At 39.3% G+C, this 17,309-nt stretch overlaps 1 protein-coding gene across 5 annotated transcripts in view; it reads right to left on the reverse strand.

Moving 5' to 3' along the window:
- The window catches only part of slc4a1b (solute carrier family 4 member 1b (Diego blood group)), an 89,241-nt gene that overhangs the window by 40,326 nt on the left and 31,606 nt on the right, over nt 1-17,309 (reverse strand). For all 5 annotated transcript variants that reach the window (XR_009509043.1, XM_059956626.1, XM_059956628.1 and 2 more), the window contains 3 exons: nt 11,872-11,938; nt 8,928-9,003; nt 6,628-6,812 (listed from right to left, as the gene is read on the reverse strand). Coding sequence is in view for 4 of the 5 variants with exons in the window: in XM_059956626.1 (XP_059812609.1) it covers nt 6,628-6,812; nt 8,928-9,003; nt 11,872-11,938 (328 nt within the window). In the remaining variant the exon portion in view is untranslated. The remainder of the gene's footprint in view (nt 1-6,627; nt 6,813-8,927; nt 9,004-11,871; nt 11,939-17,309) is intronic.

Raw genomic sequence — 17,309 nt, forward strand, 5'->3', positions numbered from 1 at the left:
AGAATTTATAAAAATTGCACTGGCAGTAGCCAAAAAAGCTATTGCAGTTACTTGGAAATCGGATTCACATTTAAGTATAGATTCTTGGAAGAAAGAAATCTATGGTTGTATTCCATTAGAAAAAATTACTTATAATTTAAGAGATAAATATGAAACATTTTTGAAAATTTGGAGCCCTTATTTACAAAAGACAGGATTAAATATATAGATGCTTTTAAGATGAAACAATTGGTTATTAGGGGAAAGAAATAAATATACATATTAAAATTATTACGAACTCCATGGAGCATGTGGAGATCTTCCAACCACCAGGCATTCTTTCTTTCTTTCTTTCTTTCTTTCTTTCTTTCTTTTTTTTCTAAGGGGCAGTTAGGGGGGAGGGGTTAAGGGGAGGGGGTATGGGTTATATACATTGTTTTTTCATACTTTGTAATCATTTAAAAATGCAATAAAAAATTATTAAAAAAAAAAAAAAAAACCACCTGAGCAAAAGGATGTTTGATTTTAAATTTGGCACCCAGCCCCACTATTGTCCAACAAGCAACAGTGGTGCCCTAGCTGCAGAATGCAACCACTAAATGGCAGCTTACTTTTAGGACATCAAAGCACAGGATCAATGTCACCAAAGCACCACCACAAAAATGGTCCACATTTACTGGTTGGACAGGCAGAACATCTTCTTGTAGCCCAACAGCCCTCATACTACTTTAACCTCTCTACTTCAGTCAGCTTTGTTCCAATATGGGAAATGAATCCCAGGAGGAGAGATAAAACAGTTCAAGGATGTGCTCTAAGGAAGAATGTAATATCCTCTCCAACTGATGCGAATCCTCGGATAAGACTGCTGAACAAGCAAAGAATCCCAAGGACCTTTGAGCATGGAGGTCAAGCACAAATGGCAGGACAATCCATACTACCCACAAACCTCTCCATCTGCCCCACCTGTGGCAGAGTGTGTGCACTCTGCATAGAAATCGGTAGATAACTCACAACCCATAGAACTATATAGGAACTATATAGTATACTACTACAGTACTATAAAACTGTGTACTAGCCCCTAATAGTTATTGATGGAGGAATTAGTCCAGTGTATGCTGCCATGTTCTTTTGATTGACGGTAAATTAACAAAATCTGTGCTGGCACAGGTGTGGATAATGAACTTGCCTTCATACAATGCTTTCTGCAATTCCATCCTCCAAATCTTCATTTTTATTGTAAAGTTCAAGATGATTGTCAATACCTTCAAATTCTTCATATTCCCTAATTTTTTAAAGTAATGAAATTGCCTCACTTCCATTCCTGGCTGTTTCTGGCATTTATAAAACCTCAATGCTTGAAACTGCAGTGAGCAAGACAGTACTAAATTGCCTTACAGCTCGTTTCTCGCTATCAGTGACAAAAATCACTGCTTTTTGAACACACACACTATTAATGCTATTTAAATATTGTTCACTCTAAACATGATGTACTGTCTAATGGTCACACAAGTGCACAAGACTGACGCTAGTTAGAAACTTCAACAACAGTGTCCTGTCCCAATTATGTGGCATAGTGCCCTAAAAGAATCCCGACTATTTTCTCCATTAGTTTTTGTTCTGTAAGAGTTGTCCCAAATAAGCAGCTGCTGCAATTAACCAATGGCCCAAATGGCCTTTAAAAGATGGGGCACTCTTAGTGTTTCTAAATATTGTAAATGATGTGAGAAAGGTTTGGGGTTTAAAGCTGTGGGAGGAAGGAAAATAACACCAAGGAATTATTTTGAATGACACTGGCTTTAGAGAGTAATCAAGGATATATCCATGGAACAAGTTAAAAATAATTTAACCCAGGAAGAGTTGCTTCATAAAAATAATTTAGTTGGGGGAAAAGTTGTGGATTATAAACATTTCTAAGGGTTTCATGGTGGAGTAAGAACAGATAGCTTATTGGTGTTGATTATATTTGATGGAAAAAAAGTTGACAGATAGGGTTAATTTAGCTTATGAGTTACACGGTTTAAGTCTATGTGTCGCCTCCTCTCTGAGAAGTTTGGTCATGTAGGAGCTATGTGTTGGGATAAAAAGCAGTCTGATAGATGCAGTGGAGAGCATGATTATGTCATAGTGGAGAAGGCATTAGGCCAAAATATAGCAATTGTGGGGGGGAACAAAGTTCTGTTTATGCAGGGTGTCTTGTATATAAGAAAGCTGTGGAAACACAGCGTGCTCAGGTGAAAATGGGCATGTCATGTGCAGGCACTCTGCAGAAAGTACAGAAGACAGTGTCAATGTGACCTATTTATATCCAGAATACAGATAGATTAAAGCCACTGTGTAAAGTGCATGATTTTATAATAAAGTATTCATTGTTTGTTGGTAAACTAGTTTGTCACTTTTATGGCAGATGTGGTAAATTGTACAGCACAAACTAAAAGTACAACAGAAAAAAATTAAACTTATATAAGTAAAAAATGTTCAAACTTCAATGGACAGTTGTTAATGTGTTTTCTAATTTTATAATGGAATTCTAGTTTGTCAGCAAATGATCAATAATTAAAGAAATTTGTTGTATGTTTAACAAATAAACCTGATGTACAGGGAACCTGGTTGAAATCTTGTTAAAAATGGGATAGCACATAGCGTTTTGGGAATTGGAGCTGTTTTTGAGTCAAATCTGGTTGAATTTTTGGTGAGAGCATAGTGAATTACAGGTAATAAATTTTCATAAACCTTGTGAAAGGTTAACACCTGATATATTGGAAAGTGATGGTGGAATAGGAAAAATAACGTGATATAAATAACGTTATAGTCGCCTCAGTATAGGAAGGATGTGGAAGCATTGAAAAGGGTACAGAGGAGATTTACCAGGATGCTGCCTGGTTTAGAGAGTATGCATTATGATCAGAGATTAAGGGAGCTAGGGCTTTACTCTTTGGAGAGAAGGAGGATGAGAGGAGACATGATAGAGGTATACAAGATATTAAGAGGAATAGACAGAGTGGATAGCCAGCGCCTCTTCCCCAGGGCATCACTGCTCAATACAAGAGGACATGGCTTTAAGGTAAGGAGTGGGAAGTTCAAGGGGGATATTAGAGGAAGGTTTTTTACTCAGAGAGTGGTTGGTGCGTGGAATGCACTGCCTGAGTCAGTGGTGGAGGCAGATACACTAGTGAAACAAGAGACTACTAGACAGGTATATGGAGGAATTTAAGGTGGGGGGATATATGGGAGGCAGGGTTTAAGGGCCGGCACAACATTGTGGGCCAAAGGGCCTGTACTGTGCTGTACTATTCTATGTTCTATGTTCTATGAAACAGTTCGGACAAACAATCCTGATTGCTGAGAACAAGTCTGTTCCAGTTCCTGTTTGGAAGTTGAACTTACATTGTCTGAACTTAAAAGGGCTATTAATAGTGCTAGTCAGACCTGGGAAGTGTTATTTGTCTGCTTATACGATTGTCAGATTCAAAAATCATGTTTGTTTTGTAGTTTTTTAAATACAATATGAATTGTAGGGCAACTTACTTCCTTCCTGGAAATTAGCAGTTGTTATCCCTATATTGAAACCTGGTACAGATCAATCAGATCCTTCCAGCTATAGACCTATTTCATTAAATTCACATGGATGTAAGATCATGGAAGGATAAGTTATAAGCAAGGCTTTCTTATTTTGTAGAAAGTAGTGGAAAATTAGCTGTATACCAATTTGCTTTCAGAAAGGGAGAATGACCAGTCACTCAGTGTTAGGGTTAGAATCTGTTATTTATAAGGCTCAAATTAATAATATTTATAATAAGGCTCGAATCAGTGGTAGCAGTTTTCTTTGACGTAAATAAATGCTTGTAATATGTTGTGGACACAAGAATTATTGCATAGACTTTAAAAGATGGGAATAAGTGGTAGAATGTTCTGTTGGATTCAGTATTTTTTATGTGACAGGAACAATATGTTCTGTGGAGTATAAGATAGAGAATGGGACTCCATAGGGGAGTGTGTGCAGCCCATTCCTTTTTAATATTATAATTCTCTTAACCGTTGACTCAGACATTTCTAAATTGTTATCTGCCGATGATGGTGCCGTGTGGAAGAGACAAAGGAATATAAATTATATAGTTAGGAAGTACAGGCAGCTATTAATGAAGTAGAAGATTGAGGCCATCAGTGAGGACTTAAATATTCTGTTGCAAAGACTCAAGTTAGTTGTTTTTCTAAAAGGAACATTACATCCACAATTAATCTCAAGTTAAATGGAAAATCTCTTAAACAGGAGTCAGTGGTAAAGTTTGTAGGTATGTGGACAGACATAAGGCTAACATAGAAGATGCATGTGAATAAAATTACAGAGAAGTGTAAAAAAGCCCTTAATGTGCTGAAATGTTTAGTTGGGTGTGAGTGGGAGGTCATTTAGACAAACGTATATAGTGTTAATCAGATCTATCTTAGATTATGTTGTGTATGGGTCAGCCCCACCAGTGGTTTAAAGCCCCTAGATAAAGTTCAAGTTCAAGCATTGAGATTATGTTGTGGTGCAATTAAATCATCCCCAATTTCGGCATTCCTGGATGAATTACCTTTATGTCTATGCAGGTTACAGTTAGCAATGGTTTATTGCGTTAATGTAAGAGGAGGTAAAGTTGGTCATTCAATATTGGCAACATCGGTAGAGTGTTGGGAGGACTGTATTCATAGTCTTCAGTTTTGGGTGGATGGGAAATGAATGGGCACAAAATCTTGGGTTGTTTAATGTGGAATATGGCCCCAGTGTACCCCTTTCTGTTGCTCCACCACGGTTTTTCCCTTTGCCTGTGGTTAAGCCTTCAAGAGAAGATCAAGATGAAGAATGATTGTACATCAGTTAAACAGGTAGTTCAGCAATATATGCAAGGCAGATATTGTGGATTCTTACTTATCTACACAGATGGTTCAAAAGATCTAGTGACAGGTCTTTCAGGTGGTTCTGTTTATTTTCCAACGATTCAAGTGACTATGAAAAGATTGTCAGTATTCACATCTGAGTTGGTTGCTATTATTTCAGCCTTGGAATGGGTCAAAGAAATATGTTGTGATTATGTACTTCTTTGGTCTGATCCATTCTTGGTTTTGACATCTATTAAAATAGGTACTTCAAATTGTAGACCAGAGTTCCTTCTGGAAATTGGGCAACATCTGTTGAGGCTGCAGGGTCTAAGCTAGCATATCTATTTCTTATGGGTCCCTGCCTATGTTGGTATTGAAAGAAACAAAGTGGCAGACCTTCTAGCTAAGTAATCACTAAAAATTAAGGATGTAAATGTAGTGGTGCTTTTCTATAAAGCCATAATTAAAATATCTGTTCGATCACTGAGGTAACAAAGTTGGGATAAGGGAAAGAAGTTATATAAAATTCAGAGGATGGTGGGAACTCAACTGGGAGATGGGTATAACAGGAAGGTAGAAGTTAAACATACACATTTACATACTAGACATACGAGATTGAATAACTCCTTGTTCACAACTAGTATGCATAATACAGGCAGTTGTAGGGAGTGTACTTGTCAAGAACTGGTGCTGCATATATTGTTTGAATGTGCAAAGGAATCTTCTAATTGCTAAATTGAGATCTTTGGGACAGACACAGTTTAACATGGAAAGTTTGTAAGGACATCACCGCCATTGTAATTTATATAAGTGTGTAGTTGACTTTTTGAAAAGCATGAGATTTTTTGATCTTACAAGATATTTGTCTTGGGGGTCACTAAAGTGGGTGTACTTCCTGTCTCTTTGCTCCACACCCCAGCTTAATAGGTGACGGTAATGCACCTTATGTTGGTCTGCCAGCTGCCATGAAGAAGAGGAGGAAGAAGAGGGGGAAAAGGAAGAAAAGAAGAACTTTTTAAAGAAGAAGAAGTTTCTAAAAACAAAAAAAAATCCAGTAAGCAGCAGTTCTATGGGTGAATGTGCCTTGTTCATGAGAGAGATCAGCAGAGACTGGCCAGACTGGTTCAAGCTGACAGGAAGACAGCAGTAATTCTAATAACCATGTGACATGCAGTGATATGCAGAAGAACATTTCTTAACACACATCACATCAAACCTTGAAGTGGATGGGCTACTGCAGCTAAAGACAATACAGGAAGCACTTAATATAGTAGCCTCTGATTGGATGAGAACAGATAAGAGAAACATGGTTCTTTTAAAAATTGAACATAATATGAGATAAAGCCCCAGTGAGGTAATTCAGCTAAAGCATGCATCATTGACTTCACTCACTATTGATTGGCAGTTGCATTAACTTGGTTATTATTTATTATTAGTAATAGAGTGCTCAGCTTTTGAATTACTATATGTCATACCAAACACTTCATTTCCTGACTCCGTAAACAAATAAAACAGTCAGTGCATTGAATGTATTCACACCCTGCCTTGGTCTTCGCTAACTAACCTTGGGAAAGAAATATTACCTTAAGCATGTATTCTCCTTGTTATGAACCCTATGAGTACACAACTCTCAATGCAATTCTCAAATTTTGAATCAGATGGAAGCTCTATTATAGTTATGATTGTGGTTCTATGTAATGAAGCATTGATCCGGATCAGAAAGACTTTGTCAATTTCCAGCAGTTTATGACAGATATGTTAAGTTTTCCAAGTTGCAGAAAGTTTCCATACCTTGTCTGACATTAAAGTTGAAAATGACCGCCCAATTTCATGATAGTTCATGTTGGAAGTTTTGGGTGCCAGGAATACTATGATGAATCGGGTGGGGATGGAAACCTCCAGGACTGACTCCAAGCAAACAGCCTCCTCCAAACGCACAAAGGCCATTGCTGGACAAGTCAGCGACTCCATACAACCTGCCAAAGGGAGAGATAGTGTGAATATCTTTGATATATCATCCACATCTAGTTCAGTTCACTGTCTAGGCAATGCTAAATTTGAGAACAAAGCCTTAGAATTATTTACTTCTTTAATTTATACTAACAGGCCAACATAACTTAAACATAAAATTGGAATCTCTTTAAAATAGTTTGGAGAATAAAAGTGCTTAAATAGGTATTGGTGATTGGAAGAGGGAGGAAAATAGCAGTGTTCAGAATTGAGAGACATGCTTAAAGGTACAGTAAGTAAAAGACACGAGTGTAAGGAGTTCAAGTTTTACAAGAAGGATAAGATTTTCTTTGCAATGAAGTGGTATTGAAAGTATGTTGCTGAAATCAAAGGCAACATAATAACATTACAGAAACACAGAGCATAAACTTGTGCTTATGTTATCAAACATGAAATGTTTTGAGTGGCTAGTCATGTCACATATTAAAACCTTAATTCCAGCTACACTGGACGCTTTCCAGTTTGCTTATCGCTCAAATTGATCCACTGACGATGCAATAGCCTCTGCCCTCCCCCCTCCCCCATTCTGTCCCGCTTGGAAGATGGGGTCTCATACACTAAACAACTGTTTATAGACTTATGTTCAGTGTTTAACACCATCATACCCTAGAAACTGTCCTCCCTGGGTCTCAACACCTCCCTCTGCAATTGGATACTGGACTTCTTAAAGGTAAGGCTATAGTCAGTCCGTGTGGGCAGCAATGCCTCTCATCCCATTACGCTGAGCACTGGCACTCCCCAAGGCTGTGTGCTCTGCCCACTGCTGTTCACACTGCTGATGCCTGACTGTGTCACAGGATACAACTCAAACCTTGTCACCAAATTTGCAGATGACACAGCAGTGGTTGGCCTAATCAAGAAAGATGACGAGACAGAGTATGGAGAGGAAGTGGAGTGACTGGTGAATTGGTGTGAAAAGAACAACCTAAGCCTGAACGTGGAGAAGACAAAGAAAATCATTGTGGACTTCAGGACGGTGCAGACAAACCATCCCCCTCTGTGAATACATGGCTCCTCCGTAGAGTGAGTTCTGTGCACCGTTCCTGGGAGTTCACATCATTGATGACCTCACCTGGTCCCTTAAGATCATCTCCCTGAACACAAAGACACAACAACGCCTCCACTTCCTAAGAAGATTGAGGCAAGCGAGGCTCCCTCTACCCCATTTTAACTGTACTTTATAGGAGCACCATTGAGAGCATCTTGACAAGTTGCATCTCCATCTGGTGCGGGAGCAGCCAAGTATCAGACTGGAAGTCCCTACAAAGGACTGTGAGAACAGCTGAGAAGATCATAGGGGTCTCTCTACCATCCATCAGGGACATTTCTCAGGAGTGCTGAAGATGCAGGGCCCTGAGCATTATTAAGGATCCCACCCATCCATCCAGCATCCTCTTTGACTTTCTATTATCAGGCAGGAGACTACAAAACATAAAAATATGAACAGTCACGATGAGAAACAGTTTCTTCCATCAAGCCATTAGGCTTCTGAAATCCCGGCTGTATCATATTCAATGTGTCACTGGTTAATCTGATCTCTACCTTCCAATATTTAATATTAATGCACTTTACTTTGTTATTTATGTGTGATTCATCTGTACATTTTATCCTTACCTTCATAAGATATTGTGTGTTATGTGTACTGCTGTGCTTTACACCCTGGTTCGGAGGAATGTTGTCTTTTTTCTATATACATTATATGGTTATTTATGTTACATACATAATTTCATGATAATAAACTTGGCTTGACTTGTCTTGAGAAGCCCATCTACATTAAACAGTGCCCTCCAGCCACCAGTGAGGTGAATGATAGCAATTTTTGTGGTGTTTTGGGTAAAAATATGAATATTGGCCAAGACCACAGTGTTTTTCTTTGAAGGATACCAACTTAATCCAAGGCAACAAATGACTAACAACACATTCACTTGCAAACCAAGGCCTATCTCCATTCCCCCACGCTCCCCCCCCCCCCACCACCACCACCACAATTTCCCCTATAAGGAGAGACGGATGTTCTAATTAAAACCATCTTTTTTTTTTCATTATCATTACAAGGCACAACAAAGAGGTTCCATACTTACCAACAAGAACTAAGGTTCCTTCCGTGTTTTCTGGAATTTTGTCCATTATTTCCGAGTGATGCCTCTTATGATGTTCCTTTGCCACAATAACAAAACATTACAATTTACTTTAATGCAAACTCTCTTTTTTGCAGACCTTTATAAAACATCTTGGGAAGAATTATTGAAATGTACTCTTGTGTACCATACCCATGTACGCTGACAATGTGAATGCCACATTATGCAGTGTATGTAAAACTTTTGACTATTTGATCCTACATAAAGATGTACATTTGTACTGAATTTATACAGGTGTTTGTTAATGGTTGTCATTCAGGTGACCCCTGTGTTACAGCTGGAGGATGGGCTGTTGTGTTACTAGAAAATAATTTAAATTGCAGTTGTCTGCAGTGCAAAACCACATCATCTGTTGTGCATCAAGAAATACAAGCTCAAAATAGTTGTTTATTTATTTACTTATTTCACATGACTTTTGTAAGAGCAAAGTTTCATTGCTAACTCAGATCTTTTAGGTGTGGTTTGTGAATTTTGTAACAATCAATTTCCATCACCTAACCTGCCATAACAGAGGTGTCATTTGTATAGTTCTCAAGTTCGGTGATGTACATTAATTCTGTAATCCTTGTATAACAGAGTGCACTTCAACACTATGATAACATAGATATCTTTCAGACATAGCACTGAATTGATGCAAAAAATAGCTTACAAATGTTACAGGTATTAACCATGAACTAAAATGATCATTTAGGCTCAGAGAGAATTTTTATGTGCTGACAAATACCTTTATTGGCTCAGTTATCAAACACACAAATTTACAAAACTAGGTACTTGTGCACATACCCATCAGGTTTCATGACCCTCTGTGAACAGTCAAAAAATGGAAAAGGTAATATCCAGGAAAAGGAGTCTATGCTGCCTAGTTGTTTCTCTTGATCATGATCATCCACATTTCTGACATGGGGTTATCTCTTCCACAATGGTTAGCCTCTACAGAGTTGCCACTGTCTATACTCACACAAACCTCCATTCTGATCCTTTTCCTTATCAGATCAATCTGTTATGATCAAATTTCATTGGCTCAGGCTTTTCTGACTGACCTATGTCAGCTTCTAATTGGATCTGTCCCAAGGCTACAAACAGTAATACTTTTTGGCTCTTTCCTCAGACTTGTGCTTCAGGTAACTTCCTGAGTTCTTTTCAACTCAACCCACTTCAGCCAGGTCAGCCAAACACTGAGTCCATGCTGTTTCAGATCACTGGCTGCTCTTTCTACAAGCCTACCATTTTTACATAACTAAATAAACAGCTTCTTATCTGGACATGGTCTCAGGTTTAGCAAATCATTATCAGGGAAACTTATTGTGTTCACTTTCAATTGCTCTGATTGAACCATCACTGAGCAAGAACCAGTTCACTAAAGTGGTTCACAAAATGGTGGCTGCAAGAACAAGCTCACAAAATGGCAGCCTCCATAACCGTCAACCACATGGCAAGAACTGAGACATTAGCTATGTCTTCTTCCACTGGTTTTGCCTCATCCTTGTTCACTGATTTGCAGATTTTTGTTCTTTCTGGCCAACACAAATAATAGAATACCCAATTATTTTACAATTTTATTCTTAATGCACAGCGTGAATAGGAGAAATAGCAAATAAAGTTGAAAATTCTCGACCTGCTTGTTTATACCATGAAAAGATAACTGAAAATAAGCCATAAAGTTTCAATTTTGGTAAAGATACTCTGAAGTGGATTGAAACAAGAATACTATATAGAGTGCATTGCCTATTGAAATAGATTTCACATGTGCAAAATACCACCGATCCTAGAAAAGTGAAGTTAAAATAGAAAATTTTGGAAGTACTCAGCAGAATATTGGCAGCATTTATGCAGAAGCAACAGGAGTTAATGTTTCACACCGATGAACTTTAGTCAGAACTAAGGAAAAGCTGGATATGTAAGGATATGGGATTTCATGAAATGCAGGGGTAGGGAAGGGGCCGAGTGGAAGAAAGAAGAGAAGGAAAGTCTGACATAAGGTAAAATAGTTCAGAATCCTAAATCTGAGAATTTTGGAAGGGAATATGTAGACACCGATTTGAGTACAGCCAGAGGATATGCATGGTAAAATAATTTGGAACTAAGTCAGTCTTTAGTTGGAGACTTGTTTATCCAATAAATTAATTGTGTATTTTCATACTACTCTAAGAAAGGATTTGGTTATTTTATCAAGCTAGTTCATTAATAGGATTTAAAAATAGTTCAGTCAATGATATTAAGAGTCATTCTACACAATTCTAGAAAGCTAATGCTTTAAAGAACAACCAAAGGGGAGTTGCAAAGCTCCGTACTAAGATCTGTCGAATCCACTCTCATTAAATCACAATTGTGTAATCCTAAGTACTGGCTTTTTCCATGTAGACTTGCTGAACTGAGATGAATACAATGTGTCCATGCAGAGGAAAGTGGGTCACCTTTTTGCGCATACAGATGACAAACCAGTGTTGGTTAGAAAACCAGATCTGAATTAAAACCTTTTCTATATATATTGAAAACTGAATGATCAAAACAAAGTTGTTAAATAAAATTTAATTTTGCACATATTTTGTGAATTTTGGTTAAATAATGGATAGAGGTGCTGAGGCCCGAATTATTTTCAATTCCAGGTACCCAATTACTCAATATTAATTGAAAATTAGTTCCACTTCAACTTGTTATAAATGTAAATCAAGAAGTGATTACTTCCTGTGCAAAGACAGCCTACACCTGTCCCAGCCCCACATGACTTTGACCTAGACTGAGGCTGTTCAGTTGTATTTTGCAGAGATATAATGAACCTACTATTACAATTAGTATAATAACATTTGATTTTCATCTTGTTTATAAACTTCTAATCATGGGGAGATAGTAACACATTTCCAATACAACTGCTAAGATTTTAACTTGCCTCTTTGCCCTGTGTTTCAATGTCTTGAGTCCTCTGCTTGTATTGAATGGCTTCATCATGTTGGTGCCTATGATGATGAAACATACAGATGGTTTACTTTATATTTGTGCACAATAGATATTGAACATATTGATTGTCAAATTTGTAGTTGTAAAGTTATTGTATTTTTATTTTTAATTGGGATCAGGAGTGCTGATCTCTTAACACACACAAAATGTTGGAGGAACTCAGCAGGTCAGGCAGCATCTATGGAAATGAATAAACAGTCAACGTTTCAGACCCAGGCCCTCCACAGGACAGTCCTGATGATGGCTGTGGAGGCCAAGTCACTGGGTATATTTAAAGCAAGTTTGATGGGTTCTTGATTGGTAAATTTGTCAAAGGTTATGGGGAGCAGGGAGGAGAATGAGGTGGAGAGGGATAATAAATCAGCCATGATGAATGTCGGAGCAGACTTGATGGGCTGAATGGCCTGATTCTGCTCCTATGTCTTATGGCCTTATGGATCAAGCAGACATTTGCCAAATGGGCATTGTAACCGTTGGTCACCATAAATGTTGCACTACATTGCGGCATAGGAGATTTTCTGGCAGAGCAACAGAAAGAAAATACACATCTCATCTGCAAGTAATGCCGATTGCAGCCGGTTTCCCAGAGCAGTCTCCCATCAATGTATGAAACAGATTGCTCAGCGTCCTGTGCGCAGGTTAAAATCAGGCAGGTGGAACCAGCACAAAGGAGCCCTTGACTTGAGCTTTCCCTGCTCTTTCCCCATTAACCCCTTTGGACTGTGAATTGTCTTTTGTTCATCACTATTGAAACTACTTCCAGTACATTTTCAGGCAGTTCACTTCAGACCAACAAATGTGTTAAAAATGTTAGATCATAGATTTTTTTTACTACACAGAAGATAGAAGGAGGTTAGTTGACCCATTGCTTACATAGATGACTCCTCCTTCCATGTTCTTGGGTCATAGCTCTTCAGGTTATGATCCTTGTTATTTGTTACTTCTATAAATGATTTGGCTGGGAATGCACAAGGCTTGATCAGTAAGTTTTCAGATCAGGCCAAATTAGGATGTGTTGTTGATAATGAAGAAGGTTATAGTAGATTAAAAAGGGATCTTGATCAGTTAGGGAAGTGGGCCAGGAGTGGCAAAGGATTTCAGTATAGACAAGTGTAAGGTGATGCATTCATGAAAGTCAGAACACCCTAGAACTTATACTATGAATGGTGGGGCACTGGGGACTGTGAAGCAACAGAGGACCTAGTGGTACAAGTGCAGAGTTCATATTAAGCATCGTTACAGACAGACAGGCTGATGGAAAAGGAGATTAGCATGGCTTCATCAGTCAGGGCAATGAGTGTGGGAGATGGGACAAGTTCCAGTTGTATAAGTCATTGATGAGGCTGCAATTGGAGTACTGTGTACAGTTTTGGTTATCTTTTTGGGAAAGATGTGAATGAACTGGAAAACATACAGCTATGTATCAGGATGTTGCCAGGACCAGAGGGCGTGAGGGCCTGAGTTATAGGGAGAGGTTGGCCAGGACAGGTCTTTATTCCTTGGAATGTAGAAAAATGAGGGTGACCTTATAGAAATGTTCAACATTATGAAAGGTGTAGATAACAGCATTTTCCCTGGGGTAGAGAAGATCAAAACTAATGGGCGTAGATTTTGGGGGAGAGAGGAAAGATTTAAAAAAGGGTTCTGAGGGGCAACTTTTTTACATGGAAAGAGGTGAGTATATGGAATGAGCTGCTGAAGGAAATGTCTGAGGCACGTACAACTATATTATTTAAGGAGCTCTTGGATAGGTGGGGCTTTAGAGGGAAATTGGCCAAAAGCCAGGGCACCATGGTCAGTATGGACTGCTCAGGCTGACGGGCCTGTATCCACACTGTATCTGTGACTCTTTAACCTGGGAATGCTATTAGTACATTTCAATCTCAGAAAAATAAGTCTTCCTGGAAATAAAAAAAAGCTATTTTATTGATTATTTAGATATACATGTCCAAGAGCATTTACTGTGAGCAAGTGCGTGGAAGCTTAATTATACACCCTGTTTCAGAAAGGATCTCAACTGGCGACATGGAAGAGATTTAAGATGATTTAGCAAATTGCCAAATTTCTAGAATAAATATCTAGAACAAGGATTAGAAACATAGAAACATAGAAAACCTACAGCACAATACAGGCCCTTCGGCCTAGAAAGTTGTGCCGAACATGTCCCTACCTTAGAAATTACTAGGCTTATCTATAGCCCTCTATTTTACTAAGCTCCATGTACCTATCCAAAAGCCTCTTAAAAGACCCTTTTGTATCCGTCTCCACCACCGTTGCTGGCAGCCCATTCCATGCACTCACCCCTCTCTGAGTAAAAAACTTACCCCTGACATCTCCTCTGTACCTACTCCCCAGCACCTTAAACCTGTGCCCTCTTGTGGCTGCCATTTTAGCCCTAGGAAAAAACTTTTTTCTATCCACACGATCAATGCCTCTCATCATCTTATACACCACTATCAAGTCACCTCTCATCCTCCGTCGCTCCAAGGAGAAAAGGCCGAGTTCACTCAAACTGTTTTCATAAGGCATGCTCCCCAATCCAGGCAACATCCTTGTAGATCTCCTCTACACCCTTTCTATGGTTTCCACATCCTTCCTGTAGTGAGGTGACCAAAATTGAGCACAGTACTCCAAGTGGGGTCTGACCAGGGTCCTATGTAGCTGCAAAATTACCTCTTAGCTCCTAAACTCAATCCCATGATTGATGAAGGCCAATACACCGTACACCTTCTTAACCGCAGAATCAACCTGCGCAGCAGCTTTGAGTGTCCTATGAACTCGGACCCCAAGATCCCTCTGATCCTCCACACTGCCAAGAGTCTTACCATTAATACTATACTCTGCCATCATATTTGACCTATCTAAATGAACCACTTCACACGTCCCAGTTGAACTCCATCTGCCACTTCTCAGCTCAGTTTTGCATCCTATCAATGTCCCACTGTAACCTCTGACAGCCCTCCACGCTATCCACAACACCCCCAACCTTTGTGTCATCTGCAAACTTACTAACCCATCCCTCCACTTCTTCATCCAGGTCATTTATAAAAATCACGAAGAGTAAGGATCCCAGAACAGATCCCTGAGGCACACCACTGGTCACCGATCTCCATGCAGAATATGACCCATCTACAACCACTCTTTGCCTTCTGTGAGCAAGCCAGTTCTGGATCCACAAAGCAATGTCCCCTTGGATCCCATGCCTCCTAACTTTCTCAATAAGGCTTGCATGGGGTACCTTATCAAATGCCTTGCTGAAATCCATATACACTACATCTACTGCTCTTCCTTCATCAATGTGTTTAGTCACATCCTCAAAAAATTAAATCAGGCTCGTAAGGCACGACCTGCCTTTCACAAAACCATGCTGACTATCCCTAATCATATTATGCCTCTCCAATGTTCATAAATCCTGCCTCTCAGGATCTTCTTCATCAACTTACCAACCACTGAGGTAAGACTAATTGGTCTATAATTTCCTGGGCTATCTCTACTCCCTTTCTTGAATAAAGGAACAACATCTGCAACCCCCCCCCCCCAATCCTCTAGAACCTCTCCCGTCCCCATTGATGATGCAATGATCATTGCCGGAGACTCAGAAGTCTCCTCCCTTGCCTCCCACAGTAGCCTGGGGTGCATCTCATCCAGTCTCGGATTCTCAACCTGTGGTCCATGGGCCCCTTGCTTGGTCCAGGGCATAAAAAAGTTTGGGAACTCCTGATCTAGAACAATCTCAAATTATCACTAAAATAATCTAGCAAGTTTCTACAGAAGTACAGGGAGTGCATTCTTACTGGTTGCATCACAACCTACTATGGAGGCTCTAATGCACAAGATTGAAAGAGGTTGCAGGGGGTTGTAGACTCAACCAGCTCCATCATGAACATAATCCTCTATATAACCATGTAACAATTACAGCACGGAAACAGGCCATCTTGGCCCTTCTAGTCTGTGCTGAATGCTTACTCTCACCTAGTCCCATTGACCTGCACTCAGCCCACAACCCTCCATTCCTTTCCTATCCATATACCTATCCAATTTTACTTTAAATGACAATACTGAACCTGCCTCTACCGCTTCTACAGGAAGCTCATTCCACACAGCTACCACTCTCTGAGTAAAGAAGTTCCCCTTTGTGTTACCCTTAAACTCTTGCCCCCTAATTCTCAACTCATGTCCTCTTGTTTGAATCTCCCCTACTCTCAATGGAAAAAGCCTATCCACGTCAACTCTATATATCCCCCTCATAATTTTAAATACCTCTATCAACCTTCTACGCTCCAATGAATAAAGACCTAACTTGTTCAACCTTTCTCTGTAATTTAGGTGTTGAAACCCAGGTAACATTCTAGTAAATCTTCTCTGTACTGTCTCTATTCTGTTGACATCTTTCCTATAATTCAGTGACCAGAACGGTACACAATGCTCCAAATTTGGCCTCACCAATGCCTTGTATAATTTTAACATTACTTCCCAACTCCTATACTCAATGCTTTGATTTATAAAGGCCAGCATACCAAAAACTTTCTTCACCACCCTATCCACATGAGATTCCACCTTCAGGGAACTATGCACCATTATTCCTAGATCACTCTGTTCTACTGCATTCCTCAATGCCCTACCATTTACCATGTATGTCCTATTTTGATTATTCCTACCAAAATGTAGCACCTCACACTTATCAGTATTAAACTCCATCTGCCATCATTCAGCTCACTCTTCTAACTGGCCTAAATCTCTCTGCAAGCTTTGAAAACCTACTTCATTATCCACAACACCACCTACCTTAGTATCATCTGCATACTTACTAATCCAATTTACCACCCCATCATCCAGATCATTAACGTATATGACAAACAACATTGAACCCAGTACAGATCCCTGAGGCACTCGACTAGTCACCAGCCTCCAACCTGATAAACAGTTATCCACCACTACTCTCTGGCGTCTCCCATCCAGCCACTGTTGAATCCATTTTACTACTTCAACATTAATATCTAACGATTGAATCTTCTTAACTAACCTTCCGTGCGGAACCTTGCCAAAGGCCTTACTGAAGTCCATATAAACAACATCCACTGCTTTACCCTCATCAACTTTCCTCATAACCTCTTCAAAAAATTCAATAAGGTTTGTCAAACATGACCTTCCACACACAAATCCATGTTGACTGTTCCTAATCAGACCCTGTCTATCCAGATAATTATATATACTATCTCTAAGAATACTTTCCATTAATTTACCCATCACTGACATCAAACTGACAGGCCTATAATTGCTAGGTTTACTCTTAGAACCCTTTTTAAACAATGGAACCACATGAGCAATGCGCCAATCCTCCGGCACCATCCCTGTTTCTAATGACATTTG

The sequence above is a fragment of the Hypanus sabinus genome, chromosome X1 (assembly GCF_030144855.1).
Source record: "Hypanus sabinus isolate sHypSab1 chromosome X1, sHypSab1.hap1, whole genome shotgun sequence".
In the NCBI taxonomy this organism is placed as follows: Eukaryota; Metazoa; Chordata; class Chondrichthyes; order Myliobatiformes; family Dasyatidae; genus Hypanus; species Hypanus sabinus.